The following is a 13,610-nucleotide window of genomic DNA, read 5'->3' on the forward strand; positions in this document are numbered from 1 at the left end:
AAAAATTCTGCTGAAAGATTGTCAAATATGTCACTAACATAAATAGTACGAGAGGTAATGCGGGTAGCGGGCACCGACTCGTCCTTAAATACATATTATGAGGATATTTTCGAGTAGTCGTCGCCCGGGCCCGGGGGGAGACGCCAACCCTTTAAGTTAATAAAGTCCTTTTTTAGAAAAAGGGAGATTTGGACACTCCCCTGCTGCTTAGCTTCTCGGTCACATATCTGCCTGATTGCGTGCCTAATAGGCTATGATGTAGGTGTCCCCGTTTATTAAAAAAAAAGTGTACTATGGTACCCGAAGAATTGTTCGGGTTGATCCCTCCTGCCATGTTTCAACACCGTACGAGCTGTATTAATTTAAACTTCCATTAGCATAACCTTGATGGCTTCCACAACCTGCTAGTTGGAAGTCTTCCAATGTCACAAGACATTTACTTTTGCGAACTAGCGAGCTATGGAATCAACTCCCAGTGGGGGATTTCCCTGAGATACAACCCTCGACTGTTCAAAGTAAGAGTACACCATCCCGTAAACAACAAACACAGGCAACAAAAATTGGGTCTCCATAGGCTGCGATGACTGCCCTTTTTGGGTAAAGTAGGCTCATTTGATTGAAAAATATAAGTCATAATTGAAAAGATATTAAACTACAATTCAATTAACTATAGGAGGTAAACAAATTAACAATAATTTTTTCGAAATTATATTTAAGAGTTAACAAAAATGTAAAGGTTTTAACTTATAAAGGCATCACAATAGCAGACTATATAATGCAATTTGAATCACTAAGTGACCAAAATTTATGCCTTTGCATCTAAAGGCTTTCTAAATGCTGAGATTATTCACTTGAGAGCTTTTTCATATCTTGCTGAGATGTCTTGCCAGTTAGCCACATCAAATATTGCTTTTACATAATCAGCACGGACATTTTTGTATTGCAAGTAGTAAGCATGCTCCCACACATCAATTCCAAAAAGAGGCACCAACCCTGTTACAAAACAAACATCTTATTAATACAAATTTAAAAGGCTATATAGGATAAAGATAAGATAAGATGCCAAAAAAAATATTTATTTTTATACAGATAAAGTTCTGCCTAAATAGAGTGAAAGATGAAAATTACCAGTGGTTGCTTCCAATGGATCTTGGTTTTGACATGTCTGAATTACTAGTTTCTTTGTCAGTTTATTGAAACCTAACCAACCCCAGCCTGAACCCTGGACACCAACTGATGATGCAGCTAATTGGTTCTTCATGTTCTCCATAGAACCAAATTCTCTGTAATAAGGCAAATAATTAATTACTAATCCATTTCTTAACAAGATTAAAAAACATATTACACTATAGAGCATTTACATTTAAGAGTATTAGGTATTTATATAAATATGTATTCAAATGAGTCTAGTCTATGTGACCCAAGCCAAATTTAATAAGTAACTACTATTTCTAAATGAAAAATAAGATAAGAAGCATTCAAACAATCAAACAATTAAGCAAAAGAATTAGTTTTTCAAGCCATCTCATTCTAATTATATGATGTGTTTACTTCTCAATAGCCTGAACTAAGGCATCAGATGGTTTTCCACCTTTGGGAGAAAGGTTCTGCCAGAAAATAGTGTGGTTTATGTGACCACCTCCATTGAATTTAAGTGCTGGGGCTAAGGTGATGACTGTTTGAATGTCACCTGGAGATACAATATTACACAAAAATTAATATACAATTACTTTATATCAGTCTACAGTTACTTTTTAAAAATAAAATATATAAATAAATTTATTAAGTATGCTAGAATCATACTTGTAATATCCTATATTGTTATATATGTACATATATACGTGAAACTAAGTTTATCTACTTCTTAAATTTTAAAATTACTTTTCAATAGCTTTGCAAAGGGAAGGAGAAGGTTGAGTAGAACCGGGACTAAGGTTTTGCCAAAAAATTGAATGGTTTACATGTCCACCGCCATTGAAGTTTATTGCACTCATTAAGGACAAGGTTGTGTTCGTGTCTGCTGCTGTCAATGTTAATTTAAATGTAAGAAAACCACAAGCAAAGACAATTTGTTAAAAGCTGTTATTAAATACATATGTTAAAAAATCAAACCTTTTGCTTGAGCCTGTGCTAACTTTTCTTCAGCAGCATTTAAATTATTTACATAAGTGGCATGGTGCTTGCTGTGATGCAAGCTCATGATTTCGCGACTGATGACAGGCTCAAGTGCGCTATATTCGTAAGGTAGGTCAGGAAGAGTGTGCTTTTGCCGAACATTATTTGCGGACCGACTGAAATATATATTTGCTACAATGTTTTAATAGTTCTAACATAGCAATTAAAACAAATAATCAATTGTAGTTTGAATAATTAGGGCTTATTCAAGTAATAACACTTTTCTAATACTTACAGTGTAGTGCCGATTCTACGGATAGCGTACATAGTAACAAAGGCGGTTCCCTGAAAAATATGGTACAAGATGCCGAATACTACAACTAAATAATTAGAAATAGGTAGGTATAAGAGATATTTTCAAATGAATTGCTATTATGTATTATGCAATAAACTGCAAATAGGAATATTCCGCTACCTACCAAAAGTAAACGTAAAGGCAAGAGTCAAGACTAGTAGTGACACCAGTGGCAGTGACCAGACACATTCAAAATTCAAATGGTATTCTTAAATTGTGTATTGTCAGTGTCGTCTGTCAACTATTATAATGTGAAAAGGTGTAGACTACATAAATTAGATTAATTAATATTGTATTAATTTCATTTAAGACTGATCAAAATATTTTTTATACAATGCTGGAGGTTTTAAATGGATTTCTTCTGGTTTATTTCTTTGTTTTATGTACTATCAGTGCTTTAGTTCCTCTTCTAGTCAAACCGGTAAATCATAAAGTTTTTATATTTTTAGTTCAAGAATGAATTGTTCGTTATAACTATAATATGTTATTATTTCAGATTGTCGCGTGTTTCTCAAGGCCCTCGCACGAAGAACGCCAACTATGGGATGAAATAGTAATGCTTAAATGTCAGCAAAAGCAAATTTCTATGAAAGATGAATTTGCTGCTTATTCCAAACTTCAAAGGCGGATAATCAAGCTAGAAGCAGAATTAAAAGAAAATTCTCAGGCTCGATTAAGTAAAAGCTTGGCAATAAAGGGCACTATACATATAGTACTTCAAGTGGTCATTGGTTTCGTAATAATTATTTCAGTCATCTTATTCAGGAGAGAACCTCTCGTAGCCCTCAAAGGAGACCTTTTCCCACTTACAACATTTCTTAAATACCCAAGTGAAACTCCGAATGCAATCTCGACACATATGTGGGTTATAATTTCGAATGTTTCAATAAGAACTCTGGTGAAGCCTATGCTTTCTTAAATTTTAATAATTATTTTATAAATGTATTGTAAATTATTTAACTACCTTTTTAACAGCTGTAAACAAAATGTCTATGATAAAAATTTATTGTATAAATAATTTCTTGATGAGAAACATCTAGTTCTATTTTAAGTTATAGTAAAAATTTTAGACAAATCAACAGAATGTCTTAAAATTAAAAATCAGTGTAATTATTGTGTTCCTATTGCAAATATAGAATTCAATATTTGGTCACCATAAATAGTTTTTTATTATTACAAAACTGTTTTTAATTATAAATTAATAATACATTGGGGTTAGCTTGTAATTATGCATTATATATTTTTAGTAAGTTTTTAGGACAATCAAGTCTTCTTAAAGTAGAGGTTTTAAATAAAACAAAGATATTATTAATCATTTATTTGTTAAACAAATTTAAGTGTATCTTATACTCAGTCTGACATACGTCCAATTATATCTCTAAAATATATTCTAACAACCGGATCTGCCCGCCTTAACATATAAAACTCAACATCTACAAAATTAATATATATTCTATGCAATCCATAGTTTGGAACATAACACTAAGATTAGAATGACAACAATAATCCTAGATTTTCAAAAAATATGAAACAGGTTACTCAATTTTTTTTTTCTTATTTATCGAAGGAATAAACTAATTTACTCAAGCATAATTTGGCTTCATATAAAGTTGAGATATTTTATTTTAGTATCAAAATTTTCAGTACAGGCTGACTATATATATAAGCAAATATAGTTCCATGTTTTGAGAAAACTCTTTTATATAAAGAAATTACCACTGAATCTATCAATTCTTCACAAGACTAACATAAGCGCTATATCACAGCTCACAACTAACTATTTAACCAAGGGATTTTAGAATTCCTCTATATATAGGTTATTCAATATATATTTTGTGCTGGAGTAATCTTATAAAAATATTGAATGTCTCCATTTTTATCCTTCTAATATGTACTTTCTCATAGCCAATCTTATAAAAAAGTAACAGTATATAAAAAAATATCAAGAAAAATAAAATAATTAAAAATCCCTTAGTTTTCTTATTTTACTTGAGACAAAATGACTAAACCACTGGTTTAAATCAATCAATGGACAATTAGTGTCTCCCAGCAATATGATAAAAAAACTTTTAAGTCAATTTTGCACACATTCTACTATTTATTATGAATAGGACAATATGTGATTAAACAGCCATGTTGTATTCAATATGCCAATTGTTATTAACAGAGTATTTTAGCCAACTTCAAAAGAGGTGGCACAAATTAATTTCAATGAGTATATTCCAACTAAGAGAACCAAGTTACATAAAAATCGGTTGCATAGTTTTTTTTAGATATTTCTGTAATATATACACTGAAAGCGACATGTATAATGTAGAAACCTAGTTTAATAAAAAATTATTCTTTTTTGTTGACAGTTGACAGTTTGAAGTCGGCACTTTATTTTTCAATTAGCTTTAGAAGTAAATCAACATTATATTATTTCAGCAGTCTTTCCATTTTGCCTCACAAACATCGGGCAGAATGGTGTTCGATACTAGACTAGACCCTAATGACTATCTTGCGAGTAAGTAGCCGGCTGTAGGAAGATTCCAAACCATTATTTACAAACACCGCAATAGAAACAAAACTCCATAACCAATAGAGTATTATACCTTGAAAAATGTATGAACAACAAAAATTTCATGATCCTACCAAAGGGCTCCACTAAATTCTGATCTTCCTCTTACAATCTGAGTTTTGAGAGCCTTCGTGTGACGGCCAATTGCGAATATTACTTGAGCAGTCAAGTCGATATGACCATTTCTCATAGAAATTGCAAGTCACGTGACCATGCTCTCTTACAAGTTGCCGACATATGACCATCATACAAGGGTTATTCATAGTTTCCGCTACCACGTATGGCTAAAAGATCTCAGGGGCCAGAGGTATCAGAGCCTCGCTAACTAAATGGCATCTAACTGTCAGTGGGTTCGCCACTTCGAGTATCTAACGTGATCAACTCGATCATTTGGTAAATGGCTAGGTATTTTCGTAGAAGGAACTATTAAAGTGTGTCGTAAGAAGATATACCACTGCTTCATATGTGGACATCATTATCGCTGTGTTCGGTATCTGACGGACCAGCTGCGTGCCAAGGCCCCTGGAAAAATTAAATAATTAAAAATGTATTTTCCGGCAATTAATTAGTACCTGACGTAATGACGACAAAAGTTTTGGGCCTACCCTTTTTGAGATTTTTTTGTATAAAACGGGGCAAGCGGTAAGGATGCTTATCAAGACGTTAAGAGATGGGCATTGCGACACGGCTCGCAAGTGCGTTGCCGGCCTTTTAACAGTTGGTACGGTATGTTCTTGAAGGACTCTAAGGGTGAGATCTATAGTGCGCACTTGGACTTTGCTCAGACTTAACTACAACCATTCTTTACTTTTTTAAAGGATAATAAAGAAGGTATTGCATGAAATGAAACATCAATTTCTGTCTTAGCTTGAGCTTAGCTTAATCTCACCGTTAAAATGACTATAAATATACTAAATCATAGTTTAACCTTAGTGTTTTTCGTAAGTAAAGTCTGAGCAAAGTCCAAGTGCGCACTATAGATCTCACCCTAAGTGGAATTGGTTGGCAAAAACGTTGAGTCGTAGAATGACGGGGTGATACGAGTGGACTTTCGTATTATGCTTTGACGTCCGATGATGAAACTCAGCTGCAGGTATTAATCAGACAACTACTGAATACTTCGTGGTAAATGCGCTAGGAGCTGCAGTGACCCCACTTCTCTACCCATCACCAAGGGATCAAGTCGCTCGGAAACGGATTGATCGTTGACAATTAGAAATGATAGCAATTTATTGAAAATAAGGGTATAGGTATGTTATCTAAAGCTGGCGGCTTCAACACATTTACACTTTGTGCTTGTGTAGTGTCTGTGAATAAGCGCGAGACGTGATGTCAAACTGAAATACAATCACAAATACATCATGAAAAGACTGTCCGTCTCTCTCGCGCTCGGTCAAGCTTATGAGTATAAAAGAGACAGTTATTGTTTTTCTTTTGCTACTGTTTATGTTGATCTTTACTGTATTATATTATTATTATTTTATACATGTTGATCTTTTTTCAAACATTACCAGGGCAATCTCGTGAAATGGTGCACAATGTTTTTAATTATTTTAAGCATCTTAATAAAAACAGTTTAATGAAAAAATTTTATATTTAATTTGACATCACATGCGACTGGGGTTTCTAAGAGGAGTATTGACAGAATAGTTAGTGAAGTAAAAGTGAAGTGTGTTGAGCTAGATGGAGCTTATGTCGAAAAATGAAAAATTATTTACACAAACTACTCTTATACGTTCTTGGTCAGGTTTAGAACTTTTGGATCCACCCTCGTATGCACATAATATTTATATGTATTTGAAACATTTTTATTTATTTACAACCCACCCAACCTTACTAAAACCAGATTAGACTAAAATGTATAGCTTCGCAAAAAAGTAATATTTTTAAACATACTGTATAGTGAAATTGCATTAGTGTGAGTACTGTGAACGCGCCAGCTTTCGATAATCGACCTATAAATGTTTTTCATGATACCATTCAAAGTAAAATAAAATCGTTGTTTAAAAACGTTAACACTCACCTATAAACACCACGATACCCCTCTTCCATCCAAACAGTGTGCAATGTTTGCCAGAATTTCCTGTACTTGTCACCTTCCTCGCGAAGTCGCGTTCTTGCCACTTCTACAAAAAAGACATTTTGTTATAAATTTAACGCTTTTTTTTCAAATATTAACAACCAAAAAAAAAACTTAAATAACGACCGGCCTTATCACTAAAACGCAATATGCGCGCTGTTTGAAGGTGCGACAGGACAAAAGTAAACGAATACAATATGGACAAGAGTTAGTTTTCTGCCTACAAGTTTTGAAAAGGAAGGATGGATATAAATACTTAGGGACAAATTTTATTACGAAGTGTCATAGTCAAACTTATTTATAGATTCATATGTAGTATGCTATTTTTGACAGCAATGATATAATTATGACTCACATATTCAGACTACATGACATAATAGTATATGAAAGTCATCTCCGAATTATATCATAAATATAAAAATTAAACACGATAACTGATAACATATCATTTTCCATTGCATATACTGATAACCAGTTACCTTATATCACAATGCGCAAGATATTTCAAAAGAGTATTGTCATTCTACTAAAATCAGCGTTTGAACAATGTATTGTCAAAGTTAAAGTCAAAATCATTTATTCATATAGGTAACACAATGAACACTTATGAACGTCAAAAAAGAAATACATATATGCTTCTATATTTTTACATTTACTGCCAGTTCTCAAATCAAGATCATCAATAGCGTATACATAGGTACGAGTATTTCACTGGCACGCAACTATCTGCGTGCCGCGCACATTTTAGAAGTAGTGCGTGAGTCCTACACTCTTTATACGTATAGTTATGGCAATATTTTGTAATTTATATATATTTATTATGACCTTTACTTTTATACTTATTTTACTAACTTGGAGAAACTGATCGTGGTTGGTAACACAGAAGGCAAAAGATCACGTGGCCGTGTACTAACCAGATGGCTCAGACATGATCACATGAGCTGCCGATTGAAGAGAGATACTTTTAAACCATAAATGTATGGTTTAAATATCAATAACATAATAAGCATTGCATTTGGAGTATATTTGAATATCATCTATACACCTAAAAGTCTATCTCTCTTCAAAAGAACCAATTCCAAAACTCCACCTCTTTACAAAAAGGTTTCAATTATATAAATGAAAAAAGGAAATCATAAATAAAACTATACAATTTAAATAAACGTAACACTTATTAAGAAGTTGTATAAACCCCAGATTTCGTTTTAAAATAAACTTAAATCTGTTATTACTGTAAAAAGTCTTAATTGACAATAAAAACCTTTACAAAAAGGTTTAATTTTTTACGATTTTTCAGACCGACTTTAACTTCCTATAAAAATGCATATTTGCTCACTAAAAAGCAGATTTTTCCATAAAATATAGTACTATTTTTAGTCCACGTTTATAAGAAAAATATGATCCGTAATTTTTATAAGCACTAAGTATAGACTTTAAAAGCCTTTGCAATAATTTCCAAATAACTCATCTGACTTGCTCAGAGACAATTATCCAAAGATAAATCTTAGAAACATCCTATCTATGAACTGATCACTATGACCTTTAAGACGGTTATCAAAAGTATGTCAACTCTGATTGCAAATGATAAGCTTGTCCTAGAAATATTGAATCATTATTTACAAATATTCCAGCGCGATTACAACTTTGTCATATTAACTAAACAAAACTAAATTAGGTTGAATTACTTAAAATTTAGAAAAAGTATTGCTCATATTACCCATGGGTCTGTTAATGAATTCTTCACTTTAAACTAACTTAATTAACTTTAAATTAACTTTATTTTTTTTTAATTAACTTTATTTTGTCGCTACTAATATAAGAGAATTTAGTTCAAGAAGAATCAAGGAGAATTATGGTACTGTCACTGAGCTAGGGGCCACTGTTTACATACAAAAGAAACATTGCATCCGCCCATGAACCATTACAAGAATTCATTATCAATTGGATAAACATATATAAATACATTATGTAATATCTGGTTATTTTGGGAAGGTCACTCAATTTACACATTACATATTTACCTATAAATGAATTTACATGTAACATTCTGTTATATTTAATAAATTGTTTCGTAGTAAATATCGCTTTAGTAAGTCAGCTTGTTTCACGAAGACTAAAATATTTTGAAAAACGCTGTCATTCTGGCAATGATCGTTTTTCAAAATATTATATATAAATAAAACATTTCGTTTCTTATTATCTTGAAATCCTTGGCACAATCCAAAACCATGATGGAGTGGAATCTTTGAGTTTAAAATTAGATTTGCAGATAACTTATACAAACAAACATTGTGGCAATTTATTTTTCAACAAAACAACGGTCAGAAGAGACTGCGGAAATAGAACTGTCGCGGGATTTGAGGTCGCTGCAGTGGTACCTACTTTTATAATATGTAATCTTAATACGTAATATACGAAAATTAAAGGAACATAATTTTTGTTATGTTAATAATAATTATATTATCATAACCGCCACGCCACTGTTTTTAACTCTAAAATAATGTAATAAATTCGCGTTTAAGTTGTAGCCTTACCGTGTGGATAAGCGATGCAAGAAGCGATCGTCTTGGAAAAGGCTCCAGCAGCCATGAACTCGAGGAAATCTCTCGGCGAGCGAGTGTCGCTGACAACGCCATCTTTGCTCCGGGCAGCCATCAATCGGGCTTTGACACCTTCGTAGAGAACAAAATGGACGACCGTCTCACTTATGCCCATGTATGACGCAGTTATGCCTTTGTAGAAACCTTTGATACCCTGAAAACAGCGTTTCACTTTTGAGCATCAAGAAACATCGAGAAATGCAAGTATAGATCCTTAATCGTTTTCAAAATATAAAACATAAATAAATTAAGCCCAAGACAGTAAAAAAAAACTATTACTTTTACATAAATACACACAGATAAGAAAATTGTTTAGTGAACTTTGTATTAGACTGTGCGATACTGTTTCTATCTTATCTATTAACAGTGGCGTCACAATAGGGTGGCAGGGCTGGCAAAATGCCACGGGCCCCCGAACCAAGAGGACCCCTGCCCAAGAGATATTATGGTATATGGGTGAATGTGAAGTCTCCAATACGCATTGGGCTAGCGTTGGGACTACTGACTATTCTCTCTCGCCTAGAGGAGGCCTATGGCCATTAGTCGGACATATACAACGTGTAATTGAGTACGCTGAAAATCTCGAAGTTTATTAAAATTAAACTGAGTACAACGTGACGATTTTTATTGATAGGATGAAGAATTTGCCACGGGCCCCAGATGGTATAGTTACGCCACTGTCTATTAATACTACTTAATTATTAAAAACCCAGTTTCTAGAGCGTTAAGAAAACTTAAATCTAGTTTCAAAACACATTTGAAATTATTCTTAGTAAATTCTAGCATTCAGTGCCAGCTTCACACGGCTGAATTTATTGAAAAAAATAATAAACATAATATGATATTCCGTTGATGTTTTCTATTAAATTAAAACTGGACGGAAACTATATTTATTATTTTAAGCTAACATTACCGAAAATCTTCTACAGCCTATATTAATCAGGGCTAACATAGGATTCTAATGGTGAAACAACTTTTTAAATCGCTGTAGTATTGGAGCCTATTAAATTCAAACAAACAATGTAATCTTTCCTCTTGATAATATTAATAGTTCTTTGATTAAACTAGTAATTCCTCTTATCTTAAAAATGAATTCAAATTTCCAGGTCCTATATGTTACGCTCCTCCAATAGATGCTTATTGGAAATTCCATCCCACAGCTCATCCTTCTTAAAGGCAATTCATTTAGTATCTCCACCATTAAGTTGTTGAATAGGCTGCCCGATTCCATACGATTGGCTACCTACCTTTCAACTCTCAACATAAACATTACTTAACCATATCCAATCCTGATCAATAACTTGTGTAATTATTATATGTCGTTTTCTTTTGTATTGCCATTAATCTCTTTTTTTTTCCTTCAGTTTTTTTCCCTTACTAGGGTTGCCTGGAAAAGATCGCTTGATAGCGATAAGGTCGCCCGTTGCATCCCTTATAATTTTTATGTATCTATTTGCTTTCTTATTTTAAATGTAACGAAGTGTGAATAATAATAAATGAATAAACTCCCTAGAAATTTCTCGAATTGTGTTTTTTACATTATGTATATACAAGTAACGCTTTATAATTATAACATTGCAATTAATTAAAAAGTATACTAACATGCTTTGCGTATATCCTCTTAATACACTCCAGCGCTGTGATATTTTGTCCGTCGAGTTGCAGCCGAGTTTTCACGAACCATATCGGGTTCGTCATAGTACACGAGACAAATCCTGAAATAGAATTTTAATTGAGACAAACAAACCACAGTTGATTATTTTGTTTTTTTGCCAATTGAGTCACATTCTATAAGTATATAGGCAACATATCTTAATATATATATTTCTTGTGTGCGTGTGTATGTGACTGAACTCCTCCTAAACGACTGGACCAATTTTGATGAAATTTTTTGTGTGTCTTCAAGGGGATCTGGGAATGGTTTAGATTCACAAATCAGCCCGCCAGATGTTAAGGGTAGTCCACCCCTAAATTTTTATTTTTATTTTTTAGACAAAATTTTTAATTTCTATTTTTTTATGATACAGCATTAAAAAATACATACAACCCCTAACTTTCACCCCTCTACGATCAACCCCTATTTTTTTATTATAAATGATATACATGGCGAAACGACGTTTGCCGGATCAGCTAGTATTATATAGTATTGATAAGGACAAAACCATTCGAATAAGTGAGTGCATGTTAGTCTTAAGGCCCTATCCCAGCACGAATTGCTGTGTCAGTGTCTCGGGGTGGACTGCGGGGCGCAGTGGAGAGCTGGAGCACTGAGGGGCGCCGGCCCGTAATAACAATTAGTTATGTAAAACATTAAATTAATGTTATTATATTAAAACAAATTCTGAAATGGATTAATTAGCTTGCGATAAAATACATCGTATAAATTTCAAAATCATGTTCTATATACATTTTCGTCATAAAATTAATTCAAAGTCAAAAATTGGCTATGTTTGGATTTTTTCTATCGAGCGAAGTTATTTAAATCGTGTATCGATCTTTCAAAATGGATACATAAACTACTGCACCATATATTTTTTCCATTCGCCTTACTTCAAGAAACGATGACGACAAATGGAAAGAAAAACAATGTACTTTTTTGGAGTTTGGCGACCAGATAGGTCCTTGAGTGGTAAGTGGAAAATAGAACGAAAGGTCAGGTGTCTTCCCCTTAATGCTGAGTGTAAGTAGTGTTATTGGACATTTTCTTATGTTAAATATAATTTAATTTAAAGTATAATATAGAAGAGACAATTAGTAAAAAAAATAAGTATATTTTTTTGTCACAGATCAATTGTTTGAAATATGACATAGTAACAGACAAGATAATATAATGTTATCAAAAGACGTAATCTTGATTAAGGAAAGTCGAACACAAGAATCTAGGTTTCTAGGTTCAAAAAATTCATGTCTTATGTTTGTAATGTCTTTTGTTTTTGTATATATATTAATCTTCTCTGTTTGTAATTGACGACTAAACGACTGGACCGATTTTGTTGAGTTCAGTATTCAAGTGGATTCGAGATTTGCTTATATTATTTACAATTAGATGTTTGTTTTTTTTTTGGTTTGATATTTTCGTATGTATCACGTGTGTACAGAGCACCGTCTTTCAGATCCGCTAGTAATGAATATATTATATGTATTTCGAGGCCCAACGTATAATAAAATGGTTCTAATTCGTCACATAATTACCTAAATATTAACAACATGAAACATAAAATCTTATTGAGAATAATCTACATATATAAAGCTTTAAGCTATAAATACTTAAGTACTACAGGGGTGGATCTTTGATTTTTAATTATTTACTTTTTAACACATATAAAATCATTAAATATTACCCACACATTGTCTATGCTTGAAAATGAAATGCATTTTCGATGATTCCTATTTATTGATTGACAAGAGGAGAGGGGGGGGGGGGGAATAAATTGCAGTAATCTGCTTACGTAATACTTGAACGGCCTCTATGGTGCAAAACCACTTGTAAACAATAATTAATTTGTCACATCATCTATAATTAACGTCAGTCAAACATGACACAAACTATAACTAACTAATGTGCTTTTAACGTCACATGACACCAAAGAATAAGTCGTTGACGTGTATAGTCTGTCTTCGCCTATCTATTGGTTAAAAGATAGACCTTAGGAACACATCAAATTAGTATCACATTAATTAGTATTAGTAGCAAAGAAATTATGCGTCCGCGTTTCAAATTTTAAAGTATGTTTTCGAATTAAGAATTTTTTTAACAGTCAACTGAGTGTTGCCATGTATTGAGAGAGCTCGGTTTTGGCAAAACCATTGACAAAGACGGCATATGGTAATAATAATAAAGGCTATTTATTTCCTATCTTTACATATGTTGAAGTTTAGATTTGTTATATACATTTGTTT

General features: G+C 32.7%; 3 protein-coding genes across 3 annotated transcripts in view; 1 reads left to right on the forward strand and 2 right to left on the reverse strand.

Annotated features, from left to right (window-relative positions):
* Positions 1 to 692: 692 nt before the first annotated feature.
* On the reverse strand, positions 693 to 2,626 carry LOC125060907 (superoxide dismutase [Mn], mitochondrial). Its single transcript, XM_047666023.1, has 5 exons — positions 2,411 to 2,626; positions 2,113 to 2,291; positions 1,552 to 1,690; positions 1,129 to 1,283; positions 693 to 993 (listed from the first exon to the last, which is right to left on the reverse strand). The coding sequence occupies exons 1-5, from the start codon at positions 2,440 to 2,442 to the stop codon at positions 848 to 850; spliced, it is 651 nt and encodes a 216-aa protein (XP_047521979.1). The 5' UTR covers positions 2,443 to 2,626; the 3' UTR covers positions 693 to 847.
* Positions 2,627 to 2,704: 78 nt separating this feature from the next.
* Positions 2,705 to 3,630, forward strand: LOC125061000 (guided entry of tail-anchored proteins factor 1-like). Its single transcript, XM_047666137.1, has 2 exons — positions 2,705 to 2,891; positions 2,967 to 3,630. The coding sequence occupies exons 1-2, from the start codon at positions 2,805 to 2,807 to the stop codon at positions 3,387 to 3,389; spliced, it is 510 nt and encodes a 169-aa protein (XP_047522093.1). The 5' UTR covers positions 2,705 to 2,804; the 3' UTR covers positions 3,390 to 3,630.
* Positions 3,631 to 3,773: 143 nt separating this feature from the next.
* The window catches only part of LOC125060999 (mitochondrial carrier protein Rim2), a 38,914-nt gene continuing 29,077 nt past the window's right edge, over positions 3,774 to 13,610 (reverse strand). The window contains exons 5-8 of the mRNA XM_047666136.1: positions 11,313 to 11,425; positions 9,645 to 9,864; positions 7,054 to 7,156; positions 3,774 to 5,552 (exon numbers count right to left, since the gene is read on the reverse strand). Of these exons, the coding sequence (XP_047522092.1) occupies positions 5,432 to 5,552; positions 7,054 to 7,156; positions 9,645 to 9,864; positions 11,313 to 11,425 (557 nt within the window). The 3' untranslated portion in view covers positions 3,774 to 5,431. The remainder of the gene's footprint in view (positions 5,553 to 7,053; positions 7,157 to 9,644; positions 9,865 to 11,312; positions 11,426 to 13,610) is intronic.

The sequence above is a fragment of the Pieris napi genome, chromosome 22, assembly GCF_905475465.1.
Source record: "Pieris napi chromosome 22, ilPieNapi1.2, whole genome shotgun sequence".
NCBI classification, from domain to species: domain Eukaryota; kingdom Metazoa; phylum Arthropoda; class Insecta; order Lepidoptera; family Pieridae; genus Pieris; species Pieris napi.

What these genes read in the sequence shown, in the direction of transcription:
- LOC125060907 (XM_047666023.1), bottom strand. Translation starts at nt 2,442, where the DNA reads ATGTACGCTATCCGTAGAATCGGCACTACACT. An exon ending in TTAGTTCAGGCTATTGAGAA is followed by an intron (nt 1,284 to 1,551) that starts GTAAACACATCA and finishes GCCTTATTACAG; the next exon opens with AGAATTTGGTTCTATGGAGA. An exon ending in TCCATTGGAAGCAACCACTG is followed by an intron (nt 994 to 1,128) that starts GTAATTTTCATC and finishes GTTTTGTAACAG; the next exon opens with GGTTGGTGCCTCTTTTTGGA.
- LOC125061000 (XM_047666137.1), top strand. Translation starts at nt 2,805, where the DNA reads ATGCTGGAGGTTTTAAATGGATTTCTTCTGGTTTATTTCTTTGTTTTA. An exon ending in TTCCTCTTCTAGTCAAACCG is followed by an intron (nt 2,892 to 2,966) that starts GTAAATCATAAA and finishes TTATTATTTCAG; the next exon opens with ATTGTCGCGTGTTTCTCAAG.